At 44.6% G+C, this 25,243-nt stretch overlaps 1 protein-coding gene and 1 long non-coding RNA gene across 2 annotated transcripts; one reads left to right on the forward strand and one right to left on the reverse strand.

The window, feature by feature from the left end:
• The first annotated feature begins 997 nt into the window (after positions 1–997).
• On the forward strand, positions 998–16,218 carry LOC117441000 (uncharacterized). The gene is made up of 3 exons (XR_004551351.2): positions 998–1,558; positions 11,625–11,692; positions 15,204–16,218. It is a non-coding gene; the product is annotated as an uncharacterized lncRNA (long non-coding RNA).
• Positions 16,219–22,370: 6,152 nt separating this feature from the next.
• Positions 22,371–24,240, reverse strand: LOC139433221 (LIM domain-containing protein 1-like). Its single transcript, XM_071202145.1, has 2 exons — positions 24,123–24,240; positions 22,371–23,648 (listed from the first exon to the last, which is right to left on the reverse strand). Exon 2 carries the CDS (start codon positions 23,293–23,295, stop codon positions 22,681–22,683), a length of 615 nt encoding a protein of 204 aa, XP_071058246.1. The 5' UTR covers positions 23,296–23,648; positions 24,123–24,240; the 3' UTR covers positions 22,371–22,680.
• Between the last annotated feature and the right edge of the window lie 1,003 nt (positions 24,241–25,243).

Consider the following 25,243-nt stretch of genomic DNA (forward strand, 5'->3'; position numbering starts at 1 on the left):
TTTTTATATTTGAAAAAGTATTATCAACCTTATGTGAGAAAAGGAACAGATACAAAGGTAAACATTAGTGATTGGAGGAAGTATGTGATCTTTAACTTCAGTAAAAATAGCAATAATAATAATATATTTTATTTCTCGAGCGCTTGTCTTGAACCCAAAGACGCTTTCCATTTGGGAGCCGTCAGGAGGAAGCTGATTGAGGGGGCGGGGCTTATGGATACAGAGTTACTACAATACTACATTGTAAAAACACTCGTTACAAGTAAAGCCTGATATCAAAGTATGCATAACAACAAAAGTATGTATTATTATTATCCATCACACATTAAAGACGTGTTTTAGATGATGCACCTTGCTCTACGTCCACAGAGCAAGGTGCACAGCGGGGAATTATGTGTGTGTGTTTTAAAGATATTAACTATTAAATATTTCTTAAACACACTTAAATGCACCGCCTTTGTTCGCACACCTTCGTCATAAAGTTTTTAAATAATTACTCTAGCGTCACGAGAAAGATAATGTCACTAAAGCCTATACAGCAACGCCGACAAGATGCACGTGAAGTGTGTGTGTGTGTGTGTGTGTGTGTGTGTGTGTGTGTGTGTGTGTGGGGGGGCCACTGCTTACACTTATTTAGACTTTTTCCCTTCTACAGACGCCCCAACTCTCACAAGGGGAGTTTCCTGCTTTTGAAGACCCCGTTTCACACACACACACACACACACACACACACACACACACACACACACACACACACACACACACACACCACACACACACACACGCGCACACACACACCGAGAAGGAGACGGCCCTCACTCCTTCTCTCCTCCCTCTCCCCTCCCTCTTCCCTCCCCTGGTTTTCTGAATGGATGTCCTCTCTCTAACCTCATAGCGAGCGCTGTAACAGGACACTGCTAAGCTCAGCCCCCTCTTTAACAGCCACACTATAAGAGAGTCCTCCTCAGAGTGTGTGTGAGAGAGTGTGTGTGAGAGTGTCAGTCTAGGGGGGCGAGCGAGAGGGAGGGAGGGAGGCTGCTGTGAAACATGTGATAGCGCAACTTTTGGCGAGGCTTATAGGGAGTTTAACGGCTGGAGCGTCTCTGGGAAAGCACCTTGAGCCCAGAGGGGGACCGGGTGTGTGTGTGTGTGTGTGTGTGTGTGTGTGTGTGTGTGTGTGTGTGTGTGTGTGTGTGTGTGTGTGTGTGTGTGTGTGTGTGTGTGTGTGTGTGTGTGTGTGTGTGTGTGTGTGTGTGTGTGTGCGCGCTGTCACTTTAAAGCCTGTTACTGATTACACTCAGAGGAATGCAACGGGAGGAGGAAAGAAAAAGACAAGAGATGTTAAAATCTTTTAAGAGTTCTGTGAGAAGTCGTTGCCCAACAGACTCTTTATCTCTCTCTCTCTGTTGGACCAGAAGGGACCAGAACTGACCGGAGGACACTACAGAACAACTGAAGAAGAAGAAGAAGAAGAAGAAGAAGAAGAAGAAGAAGAAGAAGAAGAAGAAGAAGAAGAAGAAGAAGAAGAAGAAGAAGGAGGGAACTCTCACCCAGACGGGTAAGTGAAAAAAGACTTTGAATGTTGGCAGAAAGCGGAGCTGCTGCTGATGGAGATCATATGTTACAAGTTAGGGTTGAGAAACTGCTCCCAGATCCATAATGGGCCGAGCGGCAAGCAGTTACCCCGGTAACGGGGGGGGGGGGCGTTCACTGCTAAAAACGTCTATTTAAAAAGTCTAATAGAAATAGAGGAAGTCATGTGACACGTTATTCAAGAAGCCGGTAGACGATCAGGATCGGCTCGTCAGGTCTGAATGTTGGTGATATCTGTATGTGAGGCGCACACACAGAAACACTGACTTAATGTAATGTATTCATATTAATAATAATAATACATGGGACTTTTATAGCGTTTTTATACTTTTATAATATTAAATCCACGTACAAAATGTTAGGTTCAACTTAATATTAGTGCTTTCAATTAACAAACTCACGTGATGTAATATATTTAATTAAAGTCAACGTTTCCGTTTTTTCAGAGCACGTGATAAAAATAGGTCTTTGTGGTTAATGGGCTTCTTGTTCTCCTGCACACTTCCTCTCTGCTCCAGTCACGCAGAGAGCACCCCTTCCTCCAGAAGGCATGAATGAAGCGAGCGTGTGTGTGCGCGCGCGCGTGTGTGTGTGCGTGTGTAGGGGGGGGGTTGATCATACAGTGGACAGTGCAGTGTGGCGTCTTTATGAATGGACATGGCATGTGATTGGCTGAGAGGAGAATGTCTTAAACGCTGCCGACTGTGTGCGCGTGTGTGTGTGTGTGTGTGTGTGTGTGTGTGTGTGTGTGTGTGTGTGTGTGTGTGTGTGTGTGTGTGTGTGTGTGTGTGTGTGTGTGTGTGTGTGTGTGTGTGTGTGTGTGTGTGTGTGTGTGTTTTTAAGCACTTTTAAGAGCCGTGGCCCAGCTGTTGTTCTTCCAAAGATCTCCCACTCCGCGTGACTCAGACGCATCACTACTCTACTCACTCGTAGCGCAATGAGAGGGCAGGGCTCCACCGTTAATACGTAATAAGAACAATAATAATAATAACGCTGCTTCTGCTCGTGAAATCGCTCGGGTCAACTCCCGGGATGTATTCCTCCTGCCTGCGTGCGCTAACGTTGACTGGATTTACGTAAAACGACTTCAACTGAAGTGATAGTAAACATGTGTGGGTCTCTTCAACACGTGTCTCTTTCTAAACGCGCCCTATCAGGAAGATGTTCTTGTAATGTGTCACATGTACACCATTTGCCCACACTCATTGATTAGGGGTGTCTGCAGCAACACATCATCTACACACTCGTTGTTTTACTGCAACCACAGCCTCTCCTTAACTTCGAGCACAGATTATGGCACCGGGACATCTGTGAGAAACAGGGGGGGGGGGGGGGGGGGTGATAAGAAGTCAGCCGTAAAGTGTTGGAGCGCACGGATCTATCGGAGTTTATCAAAGCAGTGTTTCCGGTGTGTGTGTGTGTGTGTGTGTGTGTGTGTGTGTGTGTGTGTGTGTGTGTGTGTGTGTGTGTGTGTGTGTGTGTGTGTGTGTGTGTGTGTGTGTGTGTGTGTGTGTGTGTGTGTGTGTGTGTGTGTGTGTGTGTGTGTGTGTGTGTGTGTGTGTGTGTGTGTGTGTGTGTGTGTGTGTGATCGCGGGGGTTTTGGCGGTGAGATGCATCGCAGGTATCTTGATGAGGAGAGATTAAATTCCCCGGGTGGAGATTAGCGTGGAATCTGCCCTCTGCCTTATCTCTGAACTCTGGCCTGACGCAGTTGGCGGGAAGCGGAGCGCCACACGGGGGCAAATGGAGCATGTGTGGAGGTCACACAGTCACGATATATAGTTTACATCGTACATGTGTAGGTTGGGTCATCCTACAGAAAAGGTGGAAGTGCTGTCACTTACTTTTGCAGACACCAAAATACATGCCGTTGACCTAATACTCAGATTGTCTTTGCAACGGTACTAAATAAAAAATGGTTTTATACGTGAATTGCAATTTATTTAAAATGCCAAGTTCAAGCAACTGCCTTGTCACTTTGATCGAAGTGGAGCCTATAGTTTTAATTTAAAAGATTTGTTTTCAATAAATAAATCTAATTTATATTTACATAACATTACAAGCATTAAATATAACGCTGAAATGGTAACAAAACGCTAATTATTATTAATAATATCAAATAAATGTCAGTCACCCAAAATTACGTCATTGGTGTTACTGCTACACAAAACGCTTTTATTTTGAAGTCTTCAGAGACTGAAGTGCCTCCTGTAACAAGAGATCATTTGAGGCCGTGCACAAAGACATAAGGACGGTCAGACACTTCTTACTTTGTTTGTTAAAGGCGTCATTTTATCTTCAAATATTACGTGCGTCTTTCAAGTCTGTCATTAGTGTTACTGCTACACGCTTTTATTTTGAAGTAATGTACCGTCTCTGAAGTGCCTCCTGTAACAAGAGATCATTTGAGGCAGTGCACAAAGACAAAAGGAAAGTCAGACACTTCTTACTTTATTTGTTAAAGGTGTCATTTTAACATTTGAATGGGGAAATGTATTGAAGAGTTAAACGATTTTGATATTGACTGAAGCCACATTTGGTCGGACACATGGCAGCCATTTTGTTAAAATGGTAGTGTTTCTCCAAATTGTCACTGGTGTTACTCTTCTTCCTGGTAACACGTTCCTATACAAATAAGCTTTGTATACAAATAATTTAAAAAATAAAATACTTTAAGATCTACTTGTTGTGGATTCATCAAGTTAAGAGTTAGTTATTGCTATTTAACAGGTTTTAGATGTTTTTAGAAGGAATATATTTAATCAGATTTGGATCTCCCAGATTCCACCTTTTCTGTAGAATGACCCGATTATTTTAGAATACAGGATCAAAGGAGCCGCTGAGCAAAACGCTGAGCTGGCAAATCAAGCAAGTGAAAAAAATCACAAAATATAATTTAAATCGCACATTCAAGCACGTGTGAAAAGTCACAATAGTTTAAATCGTGTGTTTTTAGGTGATAAATATCGAGGACAGTTTGGAGCAGCTGAGCAGAGCGCCAAACTGGGGCAAATCCAGCATGGGTGAAAAGCGCAAGTTTAATGTGTACATTTTAGGAGATTATCTTAGAATACAGGACCAACAAGGTGAAAGCATTCATAGAGAATACTTCAGGTATCTGTAAAAAGTTAGAAGATACGTTTGATTTTATTTCCTTGAGTTATTTCCCAGTCAAAAGTTGTGTGACGATCGCTCCATATTATAAAGAAATCAAATAAAAGACTAAATATATAGTTTTAAATCGAAGGCTTTTCTGTGATTATCTTCGAATGCAGGACCAAACAGTGAAATGCATTCATTTAGAATAATTCAGGTTCATGAAAGATAACTTACAAAGTTAATAAGATAAGATGCTGAAAGTGTTTCACTATTTCCTCACGTTAGATAATCACTAATGGAAGTGAACTGCGGTGTGAACGTGCTGTTAGCGTCTGGAGGTGTTTTGTGTTGAGGGCAGAAGAACCAAATGTCCACGAGTCTGTGAATCAGTGAAGTCACGGAGGGATGGCGTCTGCAGGTGATTCAGTGAGGTGTGTGTGAGGCTGCAAGTCACTGATGGCAGGGGTTAGTCAGAGGCACATTCTTTACTCACACACACACACACACCCACACACAGACATTGTGACATACCGTCGTAGTTATTCCTCACAGTTATGCAACTAACACTTTGGCGCAGGAACAATGTTAACTCATTCTTGTTGTCCCGACTTTCCTTTTTCTCTCTCGCACGATTCCTCTTTGTTTACACAGCAACACGTCGCTCACTCGGCTCCGTCGTTCTGCGGCACATCGCGCAGTTAAGAGCATCACTCAGACGTCACGGGGGCTAAATGCAGTTTGGTTAGTGTGTGTACAACACAAGAATCCCGTTACAGCGTCTGTGCGTCTCTGTGTGTGTGTGTGTGTGTGTGTGTGTACTCAAGAACATTCGTTCCAACGGTGAACTAACCACACACACCTGGTCTGTTTCCTCCTCTGCACATATATGGGCAAAGCTTCCCCCTACCTGGGCCCCACTCTGAATTCCAATAAGCGGCAGTGTGTGTGCGTGCGTGTGTGTGTGCGTGTGTGTGTGTACAGACGGATGCACGTCATGGAAAAGCAGGATCAATGGGCAAGGCGCAGAGCTGCGTATTTAAGGTGTTCCTTTTGTTTTCCAAAGGTAATCAGTGAACGCGGTGACTCAGTGATTATCCAGAGAGCAAATGTACCGGTTATTATAACACAAGGGGAAAGTGACACTAATGTAGAACCCCCTCCCTCTCTGTCTGCGGATCAGGGGATTATTAAGCTGTGATCCAAAGAAGACACTGTAGGGGTTTTATAGTTTCAACATCCACCATTATAACTATTAAAACTTCCTAACATGAAGCAATGACAAGAACACGGCTTAAACTGGACATCCAATCAGGAGACGACCGCACGCTATATATGAATAACGTGTATTATCAGTGTGCGAAATACCCGTCAATAATCGGGGGGGTCCCCATCTCCCGTTTATTGCGCACAATACCGGTCGAAGACTTCTCAATATGTAGTAGGCCTCCTATACAATATTCCATGGATGCAAGCCAAGACAATCAGTAGTCTATAGCAGCGTTTCTCAACCGGGGCGCCGTCTGGTGTCTTCAGGGGCGCCGCCTGGCGTCTTCAGGGGCGCCGTCTGTCTGGTGTCTTCAGGGGCGCCGTCTGGCATCTTCAGGGGTGCCGTCTGGCGTCTTCAGGGGTGCCGCCTGGCGTCTTCAGGGGTGCCGTCTGGCGTCTTCAGGGGTGCCGCCTGGCGTCTTCAGGGGTGCCGCCTGGCGTCTTCAGGGGTGCCGCCTGGCGTCTTCAGGGGTGCCGCCTGGCATCTTCAGGGGTGCCGCCTGGCGTCTTCAGGGGTGCCGCCTGGCGTCTTCAGGGGTGCCGCCTGGCGTCTTCAGGGGGCGCCGTCTGGCGTCTTCAGGGGTGCCGCCTGGCGTCTTCAGGGGTGCCGTCTGGCGTCTTCAGGGGTGCCGTCAAATCATTCTATATTCTGCCGTTCATTTGAACGAACGAACGCGTGACCGCTAAAGAATCCATGCGAGGAACTGCTTTTTCCAGACAAAATAGAAGATATTTGTGAATAAATGTTTTGAATTATGAATACTGGAAGCTTAAAAACATTTTAGTGACCACTGCAAGTGACAAATAAATATTATAATTTGAGACCCCCCTCAAATGTAGCTGTCGATACTTTCAGGGGGGCTCAGGTGTTAATCAGGGGGGTTGAGCTCCCCCGGACCCCCCGTATATCGCACACTGTAGTATATCATAGAATCTTCAGGAGAATACATTTGAAGATAAAAGGGAATGTTTCCCACTGAAGGCCTTTCTTAGCTGGCGACTGTCAATAAATGATTTTTTTTTTTTTTTAAACGTCCTTTACGCGAAGCCATTACAAGGAACCGGCTTACAGTCGACATCATATCAGTATCTGAATGGCACGATACTATATATGAAATATTCTTATAAGAGAGGCTTCAAGAGAATACATTTGAAAAAGTGGAAGCGCTTTAATTCTCTTGAAATATAAAACCCCTCGTCTGGTTTTCTCTAATAACTAAAGTGACCATTCAAAAGGAACATGACGAGTGAAAGGCACAGTTTTACGAGCAACGTGTGCTGTACACTTATTCATGTGAATACAATCTTAAAATAAGGCAAATAGCTGTAGAACTATTAGGCGAGTTCTCTGAAGACTAAATATTGTGAAACATGACACATATGGACCGGCTATTATCCTGGAACAAACCAAATAGTTGGATCATGGATCTTATGACGATTGTGCAAACTTCAAGGGGCTACTTTTCTACTTGCTGGGGTTCTCCAGACGAAGTAGAGGCACACACAGTGATATTGCGAGTCTGAATAGGGCCCCTTTAATGCCGCGACGCAGGAGAGCCCCTAAATTGACTTCAGACACTTTTCACTCCTTTCTTCTGATATGCGTGTCCCCTTTATTCTGTCTCCCCCCTTTCTTTGCAACTCGCCAGGCCTTCATAAAGCAGCGAGAGAAAGGGAGTTCGCTTTCTTCTGTCTTCCTGCCAGCTCTTTCCCATCAGTCCAGCCCCCTGGACGAGCCTGAAGACACCCCTCTTTCCCCCTCCCTCCTCAGGCCTGCTTTTGGGGGTTAGGGTACACGAGGCTCTTTGGTCTGGATCCACCTCTCACGACAGCACAATCAGAATCAGAGGTTAAACACATACGAGGAGTTTGGCTCGGAGTCGTGGTGCGTACAGAAAAGTCCAAATGAAAAACGCAGATAGAGAACTATTTGAAGAAAACTATAATACAATATAGAAGTATTTACATTGAACTAGAATGGAATAAAATATGTGCGGTAAAGGGTAATACAAAACACAGATATGGTGTATATTGTACAGCAGCACCCAAAGGAACCATTAGGGGTTTTATAATGAGGATAGGAAGTGAAGAAAGGGACTTCAGCGGTCGGTCTGTCGGGGGATCTTCTGGGACTCTGGGCGGGGAACAGAGGTGGAAGGAAAGACCCTCCAGTTCTCCACAGAATCAGAGCTTTTTTGGACGCTCTCACTCGCCCGTCAAAACCAATCAGAGTCTCAGGCTGAGAGCTGATATCTGATTGGCTGCCGGCCTCATGGAGCGACGGCTTAATTGGCAGCGATCTGTCCCGATATGATATCTTAAATCCTTTTTGTAGATAAGAGAGGCTTCAGGAGCCTGACTATGCTTTTGTATATTCCCTGCTGGAGTTCCTTTTCTCCAGAAATAGAAAGCCCGCCCGTGTCTTGTCTTCTTGTCTGCTTTTCCGTACCTTTCTCCCGTTACGGTTCAAACTGATGACCTTGCACAGTGGATTGAAGTACATCCTGGATTTGGCACCTGCATGTGAAGAACCATGAATCCTCTTTTGATCTCATTGCAAGTCAGGGAACCGCAATATAGAAACCTGGAAGATTTACACTTCTGGGAATCTCTCTCAGTCTGTGGAAGCTCGCTGATTGGTGCAATTGTCTCTTTTTATTTCATGAATCCAACACATTGGATGAGACTGTGTGGAAATAATCTAATATTCCAACATACCGCCAGAGTTAAGTGTTAGCAATGCTTTTTGTTGCTAATTTTAATACTATTTTCACAAGAATTGACGCCTTTTAGTCGCTTGGTTGAATAATTGTTCATTTTTTACCACTACATTTTTCGTCTTTTCACTCGGAATGATTTATTTTAAAGTTATAAACCCGTCTTTGATGAACACGAGAAAAACAACAACTTGTATATTAGCATGTTTGTATATGGAGGACGGTCAGTTTTACGTATCTGTCGCTCAATCCGTGGAGAAAACTGTTTGAGTGTTAGTTTATTAAGAATTGCTTTAATTTCAATAGAATGTTCATGATTACGTGTCTAAAGGTTGCTGCTGCAGAAAGAAGACCTTAACCTCCATGGCGACCGTCTCAAGGTCCTCAGCTGAGTCGTTCAGAGAGACAACGTGAGGAGGAAATGTGTTCGAGTTGTGAAAGGCGTTTTATAAAAATCCAATTTTCTCAGAGAATGTATTTTCGTATCTAATTTCCGTCATTCAAAATAGACACGACGACAGTCCCACGTTTCATTTGGAAGGATAAGTGTAGATGAACAGTGGGGGGACGTTAAAGATGGAGTGAGGCACATTGTGCACACACACACACACACACACACACACACACACACACACACACACACACACACACGGAATGCATCCACACCCACCCACACATACTTGAGTAGCACACAGCACATGCACCCAAGAACTGTCACTTATACTGCAGAAGTGCAACTTATCTTTGCACACACACACACACACACACACACACACACACACACACACACACACACACACACACACACACACACACACACACACACACACACACACACACACACACACACACACACACACACACACACTTGTACAGTGCTCACCCCCTACTTTGAGGCAAAGGCAGCGTAATGATTCAGTTCCTCTTTGCTTCCCTCAGAATGTGTGTGTGAGTGCGTGTGTGTGCGTGTGCGTGTGTGTGTGTGTTGTGTGTGTGTGTGTGTGTGTGTGTGTGTGTGTGTGTGTGTGTGTGTGTGTGTGTGTGTGTGTGTGTGTGTGTGTGTGTGCGTGCGTGCGAGTGAGTGAGTGAATGTGGATGTGGTCCGGCACAGTCATCCTCCAGGCAGCTCGGAGGAAACCCACATTAACTGCCATGCACCAAACTCTGGGAATAGACATAGAATGGCACGCCTTGCCTCACCCGGCCTCACCTTGCCTCACCTGGCCTCACCCGGCCTCACTTTGCCTCACCCGGCCTCACCTTGCCTCACCTTGCCTCACCCGGCCTCACCCGGCCTCACCTTGCCTCACCTGGCCTCACCTGGCCTCACCCGGCCTCACCTTGCCTCACCCGGCCTCACCCGGCCTCACTTTGCCTCACCCGGCCTCACAGTGTTGGTGTTGCAGGACTTACATGCCACCCCTCCCTGATTAGTCTCTATTGACGCGACACGATGTTGGAATCCATCCGTCCGGTAATGAAATATATGGCGTGATGAACTCATAAACCGAGACATTGTAATGTGCAATAATGTCTCCACTAAATTCATAAAGACAAAGCTTCGACTGACTCGACCGGTCGGATATCACCGTGATGAAATCAAACCGAGACACGGTAACACACAATCATGTCGACTAAATTGAACAAATCTTATACTGATCTGAAATATTTTTAAGAAATATCATTCGAATATTGTAGTTTTCTCTTTACATTTTGCACAAAGAATAGCCAGTATTTCTCATTTTTTTAAGTATTATACATATTTATAACATATCAAATGGTCATAAAACAGAGATTAGGATAGAATGTTAGGCGATATCGCTGAGTCGTACCCCTTGTTGTACATTTAAAAGGCTTTCTTTACCGTTCACGTCGTTGTCAGTTCTTAATTCAATAAGAAAATACTCATTTTTCAAATATGACATTTATAGCGTCTTCCAGATATGAAATAATAGAAACTGGGACAGAGTAATTCGGCCATATCGCCCAGCCTTTCCCCCATTACTAAAATACGATCATGTTTTACGATCATTCCATACTCATCCCAAAGACGATTCTAACCAACGTCCATATCAGTTTGCACTCGATGCGGAGACCAGGTTGTGTTGGACAGCGAGACACCGGTACCTCATCGAACCTCCTGAAGAAGTCTCTGCTGCCGTCAACACTGCGTATCTTACTCCTCAAACACGGCACGGTTCATCCTGCTCTGGGCTCGCATCACTCTGCTGAAGCACCCTGGTGTTGGGGTTCAGCTGTGAGAGTTTTCTCATTCTGTCCTTTTCGCTGATGCCTTTACGTGCGTAAGTAAGTAAGTAAAACTTTATTTATATAGCACCCTTCTCAACACGGATGTACAAAGTGCTTTACAGTACAGTACACAGGACACAATTCACAGTACAACTATAACATGTAGAATAAAAGGCATAAAACGGCAGCAGGTAAGACGTAGGATAAAACATACGACAAAACACCAATAATAAAAAAAAAAAAGACAGCCACTAACTCACCTCCTCCTCCTCCGACCCAAAGGCCTGTCGGAAGAGGTGGATCTTTAACCGCCCCTTAAAAATCTCTATTGAGGCCGAGGTTTTTATTATCTGGGGGAGTTTGTTCCAAAGCCTTGGGGCCACCGCCTCAAAGGCACGGTCCCCCTTTAGCCTGGTTCGGGGCACCCTTAGGAGGCCTTGCTCAGAGGACCTCAGGGCCCGGGTTGTGATGTGCGGGTGGATCAGGTCATTGATGTAGGCTGGGGCTTGGCCATGGACAGCTCTATATGAGTGCGTCTGACCCCCTGCCCAGCGGCATCACCGAAGCATGGAAACACGACGGAGATAAGACTCGCAGCAGCTTATCTCCGGTCCTGGGAGCTGACTCTCACTCAAAGTGCCGCTAGCATGTGTGAAACTCATTTCATTCAACTCATGTATTTCCTTTTGTATGTTTCAGGTTGGCTGGTTCTGCACACATGGGTCCAGAGAAACATCCATGAGGTCCCGGAGGCTTTCCAAAGAAAGGTAAGGTATTAATTCACTGATTTCTGCATCGACACACCTTCCCCCTCTTTCCTCCGGTCATATTCTCTCTGGAAACATTAGTGCCTGCAGCGAAGAACCCACACGCCAGACAATCATCTCTCAATCTGACATTCATCGGTAGTCGAGGGAGATTGCTGATGGGAAGAACGACAAATAACTATCGACTTTATATAAGAAGTGGAAGTAATCTCCGTGCAACACCTATTGGTTTGTGGTCTCCAGTTTTAGAGCCGTGAGTTTTGCCTTTTGGGACGTACGGAAAACCGGTCGAACCAAACCGTGTCGAGGCATTCTAGGGGAACACATGTTACAATGAACATGTATGAACTGAAAACAACACCAGATCTAACATGCTGTGGTAGCAAGCTGTCACTCACACCGTGTTCCCATCCCAAAGTGCCATCGTGTCCATTTTACTTTAAAGGGTAACAAAATGAACATCACACACTGACACAAAGACTTAGAACTAGCTTTTAAAGCAAAGGGTCATTTCCCCGTAGACTTAGAGGCGACACACACAGTAGGTGGATGACAGTAGTAACACAAGACAGGTCAAACCAAATCCAAGTCTTTTTAGGCGACAACATGTTGAGGAAACACACAAAGAGAAACGCTGTTTTAGCCACCTGTCAATCACAAGCTAGCCTCGCCCTAAAATATACCTCATCGTCTATTTGACTCTAAACTGGACCATAGGTTACTAAATGGTTAGGTTAGGATCTGTTTACTTTGGAATTGTCTCGGACTGTCGGCTTCCTGTTTTTCATTCAAGGACCCCCCGTCTGCCATGTGTGTTTCCTGTCTGGGTGACTACCTGATTCTGTTCACCTGTGTCTCTGTGTGTCCCTCCCCAGCTGTGTCTCTGTGTGTCCCTCCCCAGCTGTGTCTTTGTGTGTCCCTCCCCACCTGTGTCTCTGTGTGTCCCTCCCCAGCTGTGTCTCTGTGTGTCCCTCCCCAGCTGTGTTTCTGTGTGTCCCTCCCCAGCTGTGTCTTTGTGTTGTCCCTCCCCAGCTGTGTCTCTGTGTGTCCCTCCCCAGCTTTGTCTCTGTGTGTCCCTCCCCAGCTGTGTCTTTGTGTTGTCTCTCCCCAGCTGTGTCTCTGTGTGTCCCTCCCCAGCTGTGTCTTTGTGTTGTCTCTCCCCAGCTGTGTCTCTGTGTGTCCCTCCCCAGCTGTGTCTTTGTGTTGTCCCTCCCCAGCTGTGTCTCTGTGTGTCCCTCCCCAGCTGTGTTTCTGTGTGTCCCTCCCCAGCTGTGTCTTTGTGTTGTCCCTCCCCAGCTGTGTCTTTGTGTTGTCTCTCCCCAGCTGTGTCTCTGTGTGTCCCTCCCCAGCTGTGTCTTTGTGTTGTCCCTCCCCAGCTGTGTCTCTGTGTGTCCCTCCCCAGCTGTGTTTCTGTGTGTCCCTCCCCAGCTGTGTCTTTGTGTTGTCCCTCCCCAGCTGTGTCTTTGTGTTGTCCCTCCCCAGCTGTGTCTCTGTGTGTCCCTCCCCAGCTTTGTCTCTGTGTGTCCCTCCCCAGCTGTGTCTTTGTGTTGTCTCTCCCCAGCTGTGTCTCTGTGTGTCCCTCCCCAGCTGTGTCTCTGTGTGTCCCTCCCCAGCTGTGTCTTGATTGGCCATGTGTGTATTTAAGTTCTTGTTTTCTGGGTTCCTTGTCGTGCTTCGAGGGAGATAGAGGTCCTGTCTGGTTTTTGGTTGATCCTGTTGCCTTGAATAAAGGTTTGTTGCTGTTAAACCACCGTCTGTCTGCACTCGGGTCCTCCCTGCACTCGGATCCTCCCTGCACTCGGATCCTCCCTGCGCCGCTCAACCCTAACACATCATGCTGTAGTGAAGACGACTTTAAATGATAGATTGAAAATGTTGACTTGGGTAATAAATCAAGTGAGAAGAAGCGTCTTTTCTTGTGGATTTCTTCTGACTTTATTAGCAAGGATCGCTGGATATTAGAAATAGTGCAAGTTAAGTTGCATTGGCTTCAAAGTTCAGACCAATAACGCAAATCAAAGTCGTGTGATGTGTCTCCTAACTTTTAAGAGGTACGGAACCATAGCATGTGAAGAGAGAGCAAAGCGTGACGGAAGAACTCGGAGAGAAGAAGCAGGAATGTGAGGAGGAAGGAGGAAAAGGCGGCGCCGCGTTGCCCTGAATAAAACTCTATTGGAGACAAGTGACCATCAGCTGGTCACATGAGGTTTGATCAATACAGTCACGAGGCCTCAGGTATGCAGACCACAGAGAACGAGAGGACATGTTATCCTCCTTCTTTCCTTTCCTTCCCTCCTCTCTCTCCTGCAGTCACCTGTACAGGTCGTGATTTATTAGGATTGGGTCAGCGCTCCCATTATGTGTCGGTTTAAGTGCTGGAGCCCGAATGGCTGTTGCGCCTCGGGGCTAATGGGAAAGAATGACAGGAATCTGCGACTGATAACGCCACGCTTTGAGATGTTCGTCCGTGTGTAATCTCCAGTATCCTTCCCCTCCCTCAGGCTGCTTCTCCTCTGCTTTATCTAATCCATTGAGTGGTGCAGGAATGAGTCGTATAACCTGAACATGAGTCACTATTTTAGCACTTCCTGTCACCTCGTCTGGAGGTCAATGGTTCTTTGAATGTGTTTTGGGCTGTTTTGTTGCTAACAAGTGTCCAAAGGAGACGACTTGATGTCATGCCGCCCAACTTTAGACTCCTTTAGCTTAGCGGTGGTGACGTGAAGTCATGTGACCGTGCTGTAGTTCCTTTATAGTCCAACATTAGCCTCCTTTAGCTTAGCGGTGGTGACGTGAAGTCATGTGACCGTGCTGTAGTTCCTTTATAGTCCAACATTAGCCGCCTTTAGCTTAGCGGTGGTGACGTGAAGTCATGTGACCGTGCTGTAGTTCCTTTATAGCCCAACATTAGCCACTTTTAGCTTAGCGGTGGTGACGGGAAGTCATGTGACCGTGCTGTAGTTCCTTTATAGCCCAACATTAGCCACTTTTAGCTTAGCGGTGGTGACGTGAAGTCATGTGACCGTGCTGTAGTTCCTTTATAGCCCAACATTAGCCACTTTTAGCTTAGCGGTGGTGACGTGAAGTCATGTGACCGTGCTGTAGTTCCTTTATAGCCCAACATTAGCCTCCTTTAGCTTAGCGGTGGTGACGTGAAGTTATGTGACGTGCTGTAGTTTCTTTACAGACTTTTATATGTAGGCTTTTTACTTCAGAAATCATAATGTGGTGTTAATATGTGGAGATTATTCTGCTGAACAACACATGAAGGTATCATAAAAGTGTGTTTGCCACAGATTTTATTATCTACAATATTTGAAATTGAAAGTGAATATTGGTGGAGGGAACCAGGGAGATGTTTGCTCCATTTGGCCTTCAAAAATACATCATAAATGCTTTGAACCAACTCTATCTCTGCACAATCCACTGATTTCTTTCCTCTTCTTCCTAATTGTCTCACTTCTCCCTCTCCTAAATGTTTCTAATGAATCTATTTGTTCTTTCTCCTCAGATGGGAGTCTTCACGTGCGTCACGTCTCGTGTCTCTGTGGCTGCTGTCAGTTGCTCAGTAGGCAGTGTAGATCCTGTGTAGAAATCAGCAGCTACATCTGGCTACTGGGTCTCTGACGGCTCTGCCTACTTCCTGGTCGAGCCATACACGCTCCTCTCTCATTGGCTGGTGGCGCATTCCAACTCCTCTGATTGGCTGTGAAGACAGGAGGGGTGGGGGCTTCATCCTGTGACCCCACAGACAGGATGTTCTCTGTGTCACAACTCCACAAGGGGCCCTTGTCAAGGCTTTTTGTGGGTTTTTTCACTTCTTCCTCTTCCGCCATTCTTTTAAACTCTTCCCCCCTCAAGGTCCTCTTTGTGTGAAATGTCCTAGCAGTCACATCGATTTCAAGAAGTTACTTTGGCGAAAGAGACGCATTTCAGTTGACAATTTAAACTTGCATGGAGAGAAAACACAGATAAAACATGAAATAAATACTGTGTTAGCGACCTGTCAATCACGAGGTAGCCCCGCCTTAAGCATACACTACTTTATTTGACTCTAAATATGACCATAAATCACAAAATGAACGTCATGCTGTATTAAGAAGATTTCAAACTGGATATACAGAACATTAACTTGATAGGAAAATGTGTACCGAGGTAATAAATCAAGTGAGAAGTTGGATAATGTTCTCGTGGACTTGCTAGATTTGCTAGATCTTACAAAGAATGAAGGTTTGGTTGTTTTCTGTTTGCTATTCAGAACATGGAGGTTACAAGTAAAGTTGAGAAGCATTCGTTCATGCATGTTTGAAAGGCCTTCAAGGTGAAAGAAACGACCCTTTGCTTTGTCCTGAACCTGGCATACAATGTAGATTTCTGTGTGGTTTATTTCTACAGCTACATTGTCTGCTGGGTTTCTGGCTAGCAATATATGCAGCGAAAAGATAACTCTTTAAAAAGGTAAGTATTCATCAGTTCTGTGCCTCGACTGACTGACCCTGATAATTCAATAAAACATGTTAAGACCACTGAGTGACTCCTGCTGTCGTCTGTCAGATCACATTTGATGGGAAAAGAAAATCTGGATTCTGCAGAAAAACCTATTCAGTGTTGCTTTTGTGTCCCGAGAGTTAACCCAGAGGAAGAGATGCCAGGAATATTCCGGCAGCTCAGCACAAAGCCGAGTCCTTGTCTGTCAGGAAGCTGTCACACTGCTGTCAGAGCGAAGCCTTATTAGTGGCACGGCACTGTCTCCCTGCAGTACACACACACACACACACACACACACACACACACACACACACACACACACACACACACACACACACACACACACACACACACACACACACACACACACAGAGGGAACATATGTGAATACAGTGTGTGTGCATTAATCCTCTGGACTCCGAAATCAACTTTTACATTGTGCAGCCGAAGTAATGGCTTCTTCCCACACACACTCCTACACACACGGACACACACACACACACACACGGAGCAGGGAGACTGAGCAGACACGAGTGAAGCCGTGCAGAAGCAGGTGACCTGGCTCTGTAAAGCTATATAAAGGTGTTGCGCCATACACACACCTGGGGGAAAAGGACAGAGTCTCCAGCGAGAGGTGATGGAAGTCAGCGTGTGTCCGGCGGCGAGTCCCATGGTGCGTCAGCAGAGAATATAACGAGTGTTCGCAGCTCAGAGCAGAAGGAGGAGAGGTGAAGCTCCATCACATCGCAGCAGGATGCAGTTTACCCTCCAGGGAGCCGAGGGGGAAAAGTGTTTTCCAATCTTCTTTATTTTTGATTTCCTACCTATTTAGGGTTAAAAAAACATCTTGCAGATTAGACTTTTTAAAATTGTTTTTGATTTTTAAATGTTAAAGGACGTCATGACCTAGTAGTTTGAAAAGACGGGCAAAATGAACAGATACACTATGTAACGTATTATGCTTTAATATTAATCAGTGTGAGAAAAAGTTTTTAGAGAGTACTTGTCCATGTACTTGTTCGAATACATTTTTCACTTGTCCCGAATGGACACAAATTGGGGCCACTGGAATCTTCTTCTTCGTCATCGTATTTTACATTTTCCCACGTTTTTTATGACACCGCTAACGTAAGTGAGCGGTACGATTTGAGCGCATTCCACAAATGGTTGGATATCGTTTGGATTTGAACGATTCCGGTTCTGCTTTTCGATTCCGGTTATTTTTGGTTCTGAGAGGGTAAAAATAAGTCCCATGACAAACTGGGAGAAAAATATATTTATGAAAACATTAAGTCAAATCTGTCTTCCTTTTTACAAATCACTTCATACTGTTGAATTTCTTACGGTTATTGAATACAATTATATAAAAATAATCTCTGCATTGTTTAGTTAGTTCTAAGTGGTGCAGTTTGAGAAGGTACAATTGGCCCAGTCTCCTCTGATGTTACACTGCAGCCTGCCTGTGAGACAGAGTCCAACCACACATGTCCATTCGACAGAACCGAAACTAACATTTCTAAATTAACAATGGCGGACACATACAATTTGCGAATGAGTTCTGCCTTTTGTAAACTGAATGCTTCAATCATTTGCCGAAAAACGTCACTTGTCCGCCAGAGAAGTCAATTGAAAGATCGACTTGTCCGATATTGTAAATAACGCGTCCCGGACGGTGGGACGGGTACTTTTCCGCACACTGAATTAATACAAGAATACATTCACCTTTATTTAAAACATAAATAAGTAGTTGTTTATTTGGTCACTACTCTTTTGGAGTCTTCTTGCACTATTTCTATTTTATTTGTATTTACTTGCACATCTCAAAACATTCTCTTGCACTATTTTATCTGTTCTATTTGTTTTATGTCCTAAATATATTCATGTTGCTCAGTTGGAGGAGGACTTCGGTTTCTCATTGCCATATCTACGCTGCAGCTGCTGAGCACATGACGACAAAGCCTTGAAACTTGAATGAGGTTTTGATCGCTGCACAAAAGTGTGTTCCTTTCGAATGTTCCTCCAAAGTTAGAAATGAGGAATAAATCAAAAGTCCTCACAGCAAGAAACGCAAAAATAAAATGTAGAATTCACCTGAAGCAACATTGAGTCTCTTGTGGAGTGAAATATTAATATGAAGCTCATTCTGAAAGAAAGAAGTGAAATGTTCCAACGTGACGGCCGTCTGGGTGTTGGTGCGAGACGGGAGATGTAGTTCATTGAGCGTTACTTCACAGTTTTACGACACTTTTTAATTTTTTTGACTTGCAAAATTATCTTTTAAATGGATAAACATCATATGTGTAATGTGTGGCACAATTCAAACGGGATCGAAAGATAATCTTTATCTCTCCATTGACTTCAATACATAATTTTTCCAAAATAAGGTCCCATGGAGGTCCACCGGAAGGGGAGGGGCTTCGCCCTTCTATAAGTAATCGGGGGCGTCACTCCCCAGCTTAACCAATCACTTCGCTTTATTCTCACAAGCCTATCACAGCGCTCTGCTAAACCTTTTAAATCTGCTCCCCCCTCTGACAGCTGTCATTTCAGGTGACTCAACGCAACCCTCCTCCCCCCCTTTTCACCTCCTGTCCCTCTGAATCCAGGGTCAAGCTAAGCCCCTCCCCTTCAGACCGACCTCAACCATCCATTCACCACCACCAGGGTCAAGCTAAGCCCCTCCCCTTCAGACCGAACCCAACTATCCATTCACCACCACCAGGGTCAAGCTAAGCCCCTCCCCTTCAGACCGAACCCAACTATCCATTCACCACCACCAGGGTCAAGCTAAGCCCCTCCCCTTCAGACCGAACCCAACTATCCATTCACCACCACCAGGGTCAAGCTAAGCCCCTCCCCTTCAGACCGAACCCAACTATCCATTCACTACCACCAGGGTCAAGCTAAGCCCCTCCCCTTCAGACCGAACCCAACTATCCATTCACCACCACCAGGGTCAAGCTAAGCCCCTCCCCTTCAGACCGAACCCAACTATCCATTCACTACCACCAGGGTCAAGCTAAGCCCCTCCCCTTCAGACCGACCCCAACTATCCATTCACCACCACCAGGGTCAAGCTAAGCCCCTCCCCTTCAGACCGAACCCAACTATCCATTCACCACCACCAGTGTCTAGACCCCGGGGGGTTTCATCGGATCGGTTCTCCCCTCCCAAATGATACTCCCGCACAACGGGACCTAATCGCCAAAACTCCATTACATTCATTTGTGTATCTCTGCAATAAATATGTATTCTTACATCAAAACCGTCTCTCCTGATTGAACTGGTGTTATTCAAGAAATATATTCAAGCATTCAGCTTCTCCCAAAGGGAGAATATTTGCTGCTTTTCTTGGTTTGTAATATATTATTCATCCTGAGGAGAATTAGGGTTTAATGACAGTTTTAGAATAAATACAATTAGATATTTAGAAAGAGGTAAACACTAAAGCAGGGGTGCCCAATACGTCAATCGCAAAGGTAGTGTGGGCAGATGCATGGCATTTAAAAAAAAAAAAAAAAGATTACAATTTTTTTTAAAGGGGACCTATCATGCAAAATGCACTTTGTGATATCTTTTATACATACTGTACGTGTCCCCGGTGCGTCGGGGAACTCACGCAGCGTCAGAAAATAAAACCCTCTCTCTTTTCTGATACTGATATTCTGTACAAACTGTGAAGACCACTGAGACAAATGTAACATTTGTGATATTGGGCTATATGAATAAACATTGATTGATTGATTTTCCTCCGGACCCAAATCTTTTAAAAATGGGTGTACAACGAGCGGATACAGATTTCCATCCGAACTGACGTCGGCGGACCCACAGAAAGTTGCTATCAGAAACAATGCCTGACGTGTTTTGGACGTCTTTGTTTACATTAGCAAGCCTCGCTAACACTCAGAGCTAACCTGTGCTGGAGAGCACGTGTTTAAAAAGCAGGAAATAAAAAAAGAACTCACCTCGTGATAAACCTGCAAGAGAAAAAGCATTTGAGCTCCATACTGTTTCAGAAATAATCCTTGACGTGATTTAAAGAGGACCTATCATGCAAAATGCACTTTTGCACGTCTTTTATAAATCAATGTGTCCCCGGTGTGTCAGAAAACACAACCCTTTCTCTTTTCTTCCCAAAATCTCTAAAAACGGGGCTTTCATGGATCTGATACAGACTGATACAGATTTCAAAATAGTCTGACGTCAGTGACGAGGAGCTCCGCCTATATGGCCAACTCTCCACCAATCAGGGGAATGAGAGGTTGCCGTGGCATGGTAACAGCATGGTAACAGCATGGTAACATGACGCTCGTGCCTCGGCCCCCTCCTTTGCAGGGGGGCGTGGTCAGCTGCAGCGCAGGGTGGAGGAGAGCAAAATAGAGCGAAATGAGGCATGGCTAAAATGCATGATCTGTTTGGTATTTTGAAAAAGAAAACGTATAAATATACCTTATATAGGTATGGCCCTACAATATATTATTCAAATATAGCATGATAGGTCTCCTTTAAACAGGATGGCATTTTATCACAGCAGAATTGAACTTTATCTCCGGTAGAATTCTGATCAGGCATTAGCTCCGCCTCCTCTTATTTATTTATTTCAAGCTAAGGACCCAAAATCTGCGTTTCTCTAACAGGGCTGCAAAAGAGGGGTTTGAGCAGCATGAGGCACGGCTACAACGGGTCATCTGTTTGGTATTTTGATTCACAGACATGTTTTATATAGGTATGGCCCTACAATATATGTTTCAATTATAGCATGATAGGTCCACTTTAAGTTCGCCTCTCATCCATCCTTACTATGGCATTTGCCACTTGATTGACGTACAGGTAAGCCAGTCTGAGATCTCACATTTTATAACACGCAGTTCACCACGCATGGGCTGCAAATCACCGACGACCTAGTCAACTTGTTGCTTGGACAAAAAAAGACATTTGAATATGTCTGAAAATAATTTGAAACTTTAGGTTTGAGGTTTTAGCAATCTTTTAAAATAATAACCTTTTTAATACAAACCTCCCTCTGTGTTTGAACAGCAGCATTCACAACATGTGAGCTCTGAGCTGCATGTTAGCAGAGCAACAGGACGGGCAGATTCTACACTTCAAACGCTACATATTCAGAATAAATCCACTTAGATGTACGAACAATTACAGCCACTTCTGTATGAAGAGAGACTTGATAAGCAGTCCTCAAGGTACAAGGTTTTCCATTGTAACAGAAAACACAAATGTTTACATGCAGAGTGAATGACTGCTTTGTATCCGTTCAAGTGAAACATTTGCATATCAATAAAAGCACTAAACTTCATTTAAATGGTAAATGTTGACTTTATATATATTCCTGTACAGACGTTTCAAATGTTATGCAATGCATGTTGTGAAATAGACATGTTCTTAGTAATTCAATTAATCTATAGGTGGCTTTTCAATGGCCAGTGCACACATGCATTGTGGCAAATGGACAATATTTAATTCAAATGTTACAACAATAACACGTGAGAAACAGAATTGCTGAACCTATCTGAATCTATTGTGAGCATTGTCTCAATTGTTGACAATGCTCACATGTAATCAAAATAAAGCAATAATGACCAGTGCGTTGTTGCTAATGGCCCGTAATGGTGTGTATGAGTATGTGTATGTGTATGTGTATGTGTGTGTGTGTGTGTGTGTGTGTGTGTGTGTGTGTGTGTGTGTGTGTGTGTGTGTGTGTGTGTGTGTGTGTGTGTGTGTGTGTGTGGGTATGTGTGTGTGTGGGTATGAGTGTGTGTGTGTGTGTGTGTGTGTGTGTGTGTGTGTGTGTGTGTGTGTGTGTGTGTGTGTGTGTGTGTGTGTGTGTGTGTGTGTGTGTGTGTGTGTGTGTGTGTGTGTGTGTGTGTGTGTGTGTGTGTGTTGTTAGGAGATTTAGTGGACCACTCGTCCGCTTTCTTAAAATCTCCTCACGTCCCTACACAAGCCGTTATCTTACATGAAGGAAACCCAGCATACAAGTAACCGTTAAACAATAATCCACTTTAATGGTAATATACAATGCAATACAATCAAGTACAATCAATACAGTACAAATTACATACAGTTCTGTGGGATCCCACATTTACCTGATACTCACGTGAGCCAGCCAGCCAGCCAGCCAGCCAGCCAGCCAGCCAGCCAGCCAGCCAGCCAGCCAGCCAGCCAGCCAGAGGAGAAAGAGGGCGAGCACACAACGGGGTTCCTGTCTAAATACCTCGCTGACCGGAGGAGTTATCTGCGCCTCCCTTCCAGACCAGTGATTGGCTGCCCAAATTATCATCAACACCCCACATCAGGGATGACTGTATGTTAACTCCTGACCTTCCCCCTCTTCCTTTGTCCTCAAAAAACCACATGTTAGCAGGCCCAAAACCAGCCCAGTTTTCTACACAAATCATTTTCAAGCTTCTTCACAGTTTGCATGAATACATACAAATATTTCCTTACAATTCCCTCTTTTGCACTCTTAAAAAAGAGAGTGCAATTTACACAAGGCACTTGCAAAAAACTGCATCCTTGTCTGCTGAGTCTCCATACTTTTTATTCTCAGTGTCCACAGTGAAGGGCACTCCGTCCAGGCTCTCGTTGCAGATGACGCAGCGGAAGCAACCGGGGCGGTAAGACTTCCCCAGGGCCTGCATGTCCATGATTAGATGTCCACCTGCGTTGCACTTGTCTGCAGACTGCTGGAACCCAGAGTACAGAAAGTCCTCTTCACAGAAAACCCTTCCTGCGTCATAGTAGAACGCCTTCCCTCTCAGCCTTCGACTACAGGCGCTGCAGGTGAAGCAGCTGTCATGGTAGAGGCTGCCCATAGCTTGGCAGGCCTGGCTGGCTCCATACACCGTCTTGTTGCACTTAACACACACTCCTGTTTCAGCGGAGAGTGGAGTCCCCTGTGCCGTCCTGGCTTGCCGTGTCTTTGTCCCCTCTGATCCGCTGACGGCGGCTTCCGAGTCGATGCTGAATAGATGTCCTCCCGATCTTCCTTCTCCGGTCCGATGATGATGCCTCCCGGGACGACTGCTGGATGGATGATGGATGTCCTCGAGGTCCTTCTCCTCCAATCCGCTGATGACAGCATCCGAGTCGACCTCCATGACGAGAGCCAGATCTGTCCTGATGTCGTCTAGGGTCCTCGCAGGTGTTTTCCCCCGCCGCACACTGGCTCCGCACAGTGGTACCAGTTGTCCCCCTTTCCTTGTAGGCGGACGGCATGGGATGTCCTCTGGGTCACTCGGTCGGGGCCGGAGAGCCTGGGGTTGACAGTCAGCCTCCTGCGTCTCGGGTCCCTCTTTCGGCGTCAGCAACCTGTGTGGAGAAATCTGATACAAATCCCTCAAGCCTACGCTCCGGGCTCTGGGGCCCTCGGCTGTTTGACCCACCAGTGCGTGGCAACTTGGAGCCTGTTGGTGGGGTGTCTTACAACAACCGACATCGGTGCACAGATTTTCTAAATTAATTGTGCAGCTTCAGAATCTTAATACTTGGACTGTGCCAACTAAATAAGAACCCCAACATCTTTAGGTAAACTAAATAACATATTTCAATAGCTCTGAATTTCTGACAAGCATCTGTATTTATTTAAATGAAATCCCTGAGATCCCATTAAAAATCTAAAAATATGATTTGAACTGCTAATGTTTCTGGTAAAGAAACACACTAATCTTATGGATTCAAAAACAACCAAAATCACAATACTAACAAAGTGAATGGCTTCCTGGTGATACTGCTTCTACCCGTCAGTTCTTAGATATTATCCTACTAAAAAATGAATACAAAATTCCAACAAACTGTCATCAAATGTCTTTCTATTACAAATGTAGATGAAATGTATATCCCCATAATGACCTAAACAATAAAGTCTATGGCTCTTACTTCTTTACCAGACTAGTTACATGATGTTGTCTGTTGACACATTACTCACCGGTCAGCCTCTCCAGTATTCCATTCTGGACTTACATCTCTCTGGCAGCCCCTTGGCCACGGATTCTCTACCTGTGTTACCTGCTATAACTCAATCAATATTAGAGACATGTCAACATTCATCAAACAGTATCTTATCCCCAAATATGGAGCAGGTCAATTCTAAAACTGTCAATCAATGGTCAGATTGAACAATGGAGTTGGGCAGCAGGTTCCTTTCAGTCCCTAAATGAAAAATGTACATTGTAAAGTTTACACTCCCCCTTTTTTACACATTCTCTCATGTGTAAACAAAAACCTGTATGGGAAGAAAACCTTCAGGTCATAATGGATTATAAGACAATACCAAACATTTTTCCCAGTAATCACTTGAGAGTGTTTCTCTCCATCATGCAGTCCTAAAAGAAACAGAATTCCAAATTTCATAGTTTGAGTTTCACATTCTTCAAACCGCCACCTCCTTGCTGTTTCCCACATTCCCTGAAAAGTGTCTAGCCAAAAAAATGTCACTTCCTTATTGTACTATTACTATTACTGCAATTCATTTACACCTAATTAGTATTAAAATGACTAATAGATCTATTTCAGAAACATGTGTACCTCACTATCTTGTGTCAAAACATTACTAGGATCTGTAAAGATCTGCTATGTATTCCATAACTCATTCTATCAATTTATCTTCAATTCTGGTGCACTTAAAGAACAATGTTACCCTCTTTCACAGTGCGTGGAACTCTGGGTGTCTGAACATGAAACCAGTACCTCAAATTGAAATACTATATTTTGTTTAGAACCAGCTTTCCCTTCAACCTGACCTATATAAATAAATATGTATCTGATCTTATAGAGCTGTTACTAAAACTCTCCCTTTGAACTGATCAATACTGTAACAAATTAAAACACTACCAAATTCACACACGAATAAAAAGTCCAGTGCATACTTCCTTCATGCCCCCCCCTTTTTTTTTTTTTTTTTATCAGTGTGTATTAGACTGATTTTCCACTTCCCTTTAATAGTTCCCCTCTTTTCCGCTATTTTTATTTACCACTTGACTAATTTATGGTCCATACATCTTCTTATCTTCACTTATTTATCAAGTCAATTCAAGTTCTTTACAGTGT

This window comes from Pseudochaenichthys georgianus, unplaced genomic scaffold, assembly GCF_902827115.2.
Source record: "Pseudochaenichthys georgianus unplaced genomic scaffold, fPseGeo1.2 scaffold_1387_arrow_ctg1, whole genome shotgun sequence".
Classification (NCBI taxonomy): Eukaryota; Metazoa; Chordata; class Actinopteri; order Perciformes; family Channichthyidae; genus Pseudochaenichthys; species Pseudochaenichthys georgianus.